The following is a 5,842-nucleotide window of genomic DNA, read 5'->3' as shown; positions in this document are numbered from 1 at the left end:
TGGCACCAAGGCCCATGAGGTGAGTCAAATCAACACCATTTTGTGACTAATCGGCTCAAGAGCAAGATTTCATCCATTCGTGCAGCCCGAATGTGATGGCCAACTGGGCACCTTGTGAGTGGGAGGGTGGCGTGATGGCCATCACCATTAAGGCCACTCAGTGTACAGAGGTTGCAGATCGTGACAGATGCAGACTAGGAAGGTAGGCTTTAGGCAGCCATTTGGCTGCGCAATCTGCCCAAGGCATCTAGCACTCAGTGGCCAAACAAATCCAACGGATTTTGTTGGCCTCTCCTCCAATAGCCAAACCCCCCGTCCCCCCCTCCCTATTGAGGAAAAGCTCGTGTGAACGTAGAGGATGCTCACACCCGCACCCAAAAATTTGTTGGACTCTGATCGAGTAGCCACCGGCCCCCTAATTGAGGAAAGCTCGCGGGAGCGCACCTAGATGCGTGAGGAGTCATCGGAGAGAGGGCTTGGGGTACGGAGTGGGTGGCTAGGAAGTTGGAAGAGATGATGAAAGGAAAAAGGTGCTACTAGGTGCTAAGGGTCAAGGGAAGGGGGGGGGGGCACGTGTGGAAACATGGAAGCCACACGTGTGGGAGGGCTTGGTCATCCCTGCCTCTTTGTTGTTGATGTACTTATATATCTCTCTCTTTTTCATTCACATTTCAAACCCTGTGTTCTGTTTCTTCTCTGGTGTTCGCCATAGTCGAGCTCCATCCTTAGATCTGCTCCTCCCACCCCCTCCTCGCCATGGGTCTCACCTTCACCAAGCTCTTCCAACGCCTCTTCGCCAAAAAGGAGATGCGTATCCTCATGGTCGGCCTCGATGCTGCCGGTAAAACCACCATCTTGTATAAGCTCAAGCTCGGTGAGATCGTCACCACCATCCCCACCATCGGTGAGTCTCTTCCTTCTTCGATCTCGCCTCCCTTGTTCGTTTTCGTTTCGATCCCCCTCCTTTCCCCTCTGGATCCGCTCTCTGGTCCCTCTCTGGCCTCGATTTCGCATCTTGTCGGCACCTGTGGTGTTGCCCCGAGCGGGTAATTGGACCGGAAGGGGCATTGCGGCAAGATCTGGTTTCCAACGTTCCGAATGTGCTTTATTTCTGTTGTCGTAGACTTCCTTTACGTCCGCGGTCAGCCTTCATTGCAAATCTGTTATTTATAGTTCACTTATTCATATGAAATTGGTCCGGTTGACCTCTCTGCACGAGAAATGATCCGGAATTATCTGACTCAGAATCACCGTCTCTTTATTTCGTAGATCATGCAATTAGAGGTTGATCCCTCTATAGGGTTCGCTCAATTAGATGCCTGTCGATTTGATGACTGGTTCTTCTTAATTTCTGGAATTTTATCACCAGATGAAAATTAAAGCTAATTAAGGCATTGCATGTTGTCCTGATTATTTTGGGCAGGCTTCAACGTGGAGACGGTGGAGTACAAGAACATCAGCTTCACTGTCTGGGATGTGGGAGGCCAAGACAAGGTACTTGCGAGATCAATGTTCTACACTCTTTGTCAAAGAAATTAGAAACTTGAAGGCTTCTAGTTTCTGACATGTAACGAAGGATAGATAACGAGAATCTTGCTTGGGAAATGATTAGATGCACTGCACGTAACTCAATTGTAAAGATTTTCAAGTTGCTGCTGATAATTTTCCCTGCATTACTTCTTGCTGTGCTTAAAGATGTGACACATTCCTAGCCACATCTCTTGTTTGCAATTTTCTGCATGGTGTGGATCTACAGGCGCATAAATTTCCCCTTTTGTTCTTTGGTCATGGTATTTCTGTTGTAGATCCGACCACTATGGAGGCACTACTTCCAAAACACACAGGGTCTGATATTTGTGGTAGACAGCAATGACAGAGACCGTATAGTGGAGGCCCGAGATGAACTTCACAGAATGCTTAATGAGGTGAGTTTACTTCAAATTTGATGCTTTTGGGAAATTGAATTCTCAATTGATCAATAATTTGAATCTGAAGCGACGATCAGAAGAAGTTTTGTGCTTTTTCAAGCTTGTCATTAGGGAATTTGCTATTGTGCTATGGATAGACTTGAGATTGTAGCTTGTGACTCGGATGGTTTATGAGAAGAGCCTGATAAACTGTTCAGAAATGGGTTAACAAGCAACAAGCTGCACTGGAGAGGATAACAAAAGACCTTCACCAACTGAAATTTCTTACGGGCCTTGATTGTATTAATATTTTCGAGATACATTTTTTTACTGATTGTCACTGTCAAGGTTCTTGCGTGAATAGAATGTCGCCAGCATCAAATCTGTTCTGGGTGCTTGCATTGCATGAGGTTTTTAGCATTACATTGCCACATGAGGAAAGTCAGACTGAGTGGTTGAAGTACGTAGAGGTGGTAGGTGATTATACCGCCTGCAAGTTGAAGATAATTCCAGTTCTTGCATTGATCCATGTATAGACTACATTTATGATTTTTTGGAGGGCAGGGGGGTGTGAAAGGGCTTGGTGTTCTTACACCAGAGGAAGCAGCACTTTTGTGGTTTTGCATATGAGTGGCTCAATGTTATTCGAGGATTCATGGCTCTGACAAAGTAGGTACAGGGCTGGATGAGTTTGTGCCATGACTGGTTTTTCTGTTTCATGTACAGAACCCTATCCAGTAGCTTCCATGCAAGCTAATTAGCAAGGTCTCTGCTTCCATTTCAAAGTATGAGAATATTTGTTGCATGCATCCATGTTGCTTTCCAGCCCACATGTTCAAAGCTGTAAATTGTTTGTGAATGAATGATGGCATGCTGAATGTTGGATGTTTGGTTGCATGGAATTTGCAAAAGGTTTCACAGCAGTCTTGAAGTGATCATTCATACCTACCTTTTATACTCCTTGTCTTTCTAGTATCGGATCATAATGAATATTGATTTTGATGTTTGTAGGAAGTAATCTTAGCTGAATGTTGGAATGTTTCGTTGCATGGAATTTGCAAACAATTTCACAGCAATCTTGTAGCAATCATTCATGCCTACCTTTTGTATTCCCAGTCTTTCAGAGAGACTTGAATCATTTAGTATCTCTATTTCTTTTGGGAATAATTGAATATTAGGGAACAGAAAGTTACTCAACAGACAGTATCTTTGATGCTGCTAGAAGTAACCTTAGCTTGTACATTAATGTCCAGGCATCAAATCTTTCGTGCGCTTTCTGGGCAACCTGTAGTAGCTCATCAGCCTAATTGCATGCACGCCATTGCTATGGCTGTAGTTTACCAATGTGCCATGGAGAAATTTGATAGAACAGAGTGGTTGTAAGAGCATAACCTTTAGTGGGGTTGCAACTGGGCATGATGACCTGTGTACAAGTTTAAGTCATAATGACATTCATGAGGTTGTTTTAGGCTTTGGATCTCTGCAAAGGTTCAATGTTATGATGTTATGGTTTACAGGTCTGACTGCTGCATGAGACCTGTACTGGTGTTATAAGTCAGTCTTATTATATGTTGTGCTAAATAACTGCGTATGTTGTATGCTGGTGAGGGTTGCGATTGAGTTTTTGGGCCAGATTTGTTTATGCATACACGGCTTTCTAATAGAAATGATCAGGAAAATCTGGTTTTTGACATTATTGCAAAGTGCCTATTTTTCAGGATGAGCTGCGGGATGCAGTTCTTCTTGTGTTCGCCAATAAGCAAGATCTTCCAAATGCCATGAATGCAGCTGAGATTACAGATAAGCTTGGTCTGCATTCGCTTCGTCAACGCCACTGGTATTCATGCTTTTCCTTATCATAGTTGAACATCAAGTCTGGTGGTTCTAGTTATGTGAACAGGAGGTTGTTGGGTCGTGCTTATTGGGTGGCATTATTGTTAAATGTGTAATGGCTCTGTCAAGTCATACTTTGTAGAAGCTTTGGCAGTTCAGCATTTTACTTACGCACTGAATGAAATTGCAATGCCTGTAGTGTAGTGATTATTTTGCTCTCTAGTGAGCAACACGATCCTCAAGGTTATAATTTCTTACCTTGGTATTTCTCTGGCAGGTATATTCAGAGCACATGTGCTACGTCTGGGGAGGGTCTTTATGAAGGGTTGGACTGGCTTTCAAGCAACATTGCAAGCAAGGTAAGGCTAGGAAGATGGGATTTAGAGTTTCTGCAAGCATTGTGTCTGTGTGGCTTAATTTTTTGTAGCGAGATCTGACCTTAAAGGTTTTTGTGTTTGCAGGCTTAAGGTGATCGTATGCTGTTTCAAGAATGACTCTAGTGCTACTACTTTACTAATCACCGAGTTAACTCAATGAAGAGCCATGAGTGGCCATAACTTACACATTGCGATTTTTTCTAGGCTGATCTGAGACTGTTGTCACAAATATCTTCCCTCCGGTGTTAGCCATGTTTTTTGATGGTCTGTCTGCTACTGTCCTTTACTTCAGATGATGAACTCCTGGAAATGAAACAAGGACGTTTATGTACTTTTTGTCTGTTGTGTTTTGCTTTTTAAATCAGTCAGACATTTTTTCTCTATTATTTTATGCTGGCAATAATTGAAAGCCCAAGGATGTGTGTCCTCGCACCTTAATAATGAAGCTAGTTTCTGAAAAGAAAAGTCTGAATATGTTTTCCTAATGAGGTTATGTGTAAATGTTAAAAGAGAAATCTCATTGATGTCTGTTTTATATTATGCGAAGAGGTCAGTCTGTGCCATGCAGGTACTCCTTTTGGCTCAAGTGAGGGATGGCATGCTGCTGGATTGATCTAGGTGATCAACGTTGTGCCTGCATCCTACATAGCAGCAGATCTGTTGTTTTGACTAAGTTTGGGCTTCTTTCCCCTGCATAGTTTGTCAGCTACATTGAGTAGACGTGTACCTCTAGTCAGCGACCCTGAAAAAATAACAAACAGTCCAGTTGGGAAGTGAATAGTTATTGTCCATAATTGGAAGCACAAAATCAAGGGTTAGGCAATACTGCATGCCACAATCGCTTAAGGCAGAGCGAAGAACCATTGGTATATATATATACTTTGAGACGGACACAACTACGATGTTTGATAATGTTCAGCCTGTTATTTTCTAGTAGGTAGTTAATCTTTCAGGGAAACCTAGTATTATTGAAAGGTTTGTGCACTTTGAGATGAGCACAAATATGTCATTCGTGAATTTTCAGCTTGTTATTTTGAGAAGCTTGCACTCTTGTACTTTCTTAATTTAGGGAAACCTAGTATTATTCTAAAAGTTTGCAGGATTTGGTACGTTTACTTCATTTCCTGGTTTCAAACCTTTGGCTCATGTGAACAGTTTACTTAGAATCTTAGTAGCTGGAAGCGAGTAGCTGAGAGTGTTTGCACGTGATTTTATGATCTTGATTGCTGTTCTTTAGGAGCCCCTCTACATGTAATTAGGTTTTTGAATGTTGGATGATCAAATAACTGGATGCTTGAATTCCCCTCCTCTCTCCGTAACTTGCCTTTTGTTGCTCTTTTATTGAGCATCAAAGTTATTTTCAAAGACTTCATTAGCCCTGATTTGCAATCTTAACCACATACATGCCCCAATTGCAGCCATCCTTTAAGCCAATTGATATGGTAATGCAAAGCACAAAGAACTTTTAGTGTCTTTGCATGAAGCTAAGATTATTTCATATCGGTAAAACAAATAAACTCTCAGCTTGCTTGTTATGGTACGTGTTTACAGTGACACCTTGTTACTGCTCTTCCATCCAAACCACCTTCATTTGAAGGATTTATGAAGATTATGCAGTTTGAAGCTATGTGAGTACTTAGATGGTCAAATATCTCATAATGAGCCGAAAATACCCTGAAGGGTTGAAGCTATTCACTCCACTATTTCTATTAGTAGTTAGTCGAC

At 42.2% G+C, this 5,842-nt stretch overlaps 1 protein-coding gene across 1 annotated transcript; it reads left to right on the top strand.

Annotated features, from left to right (window-relative positions):
* The first annotated feature begins 657 nt into the window (after positions 1-657).
* On the top strand, positions 658-4,503 carry LOC147883365 (ADP-ribosylation factor 1-like). Its single transcript, XM_087400017.1, has 5 exons — positions 658-904; positions 1,424-1,494; positions 1,806-1,925; positions 3,626-3,744; positions 4,018-4,503. The coding sequence occupies exons 1-5, from the start codon at positions 757-759 to the stop codon at positions 4,175-4,177; spliced, it is 618 nt and encodes a 205-aa protein (XP_087256143.1). The 5' UTR covers positions 658-756; the 3' UTR covers positions 4,178-4,503.
* The last annotated feature ends 1,339 nt before the right edge of the window (positions 4,504-5,842 follow it).

The sequence above is a fragment of the Dipteris shenzhenensis genome, chromosome 28 (genome assembly GCF_047967505.1).
Source record: "Dipteris shenzhenensis isolate YYH24624 ecotype China chromosome 28, Dip_SZ_1.0, whole genome shotgun sequence".
NCBI lineage: Eukaryota > Viridiplantae > Streptophyta > Polypodiopsida > Gleicheniales > Dipteridaceae > Dipteris > Dipteris shenzhenensis.
Note: the sequence above shows the minus strand (reverse complement) of the source record. Positions and strands in the feature narration are given on the sequence as shown.

Coding starts and splice junctions, on each gene's coding strand:
- LOC147883365 (XM_087400017.1), top strand. CDS start 757: ATGGGTCTCACCTTCACCAAGCTCTTCCAACGCCTCTTCGCCAAAAAG. Junction 905..1,423: donor CACCACCATCCCCACCATCG/GTGAGTCTCTTC, acceptor TATTTTGGGCAG/GCTTCAACGTGGAGACGGTG. Junction 1,495..1,805: donor ATGTGGGAGGCCAAGACAAG/GTACTTGCGAGA, acceptor TTTCTGTTGTAG/ATCCGACCACTATGGAGGCA.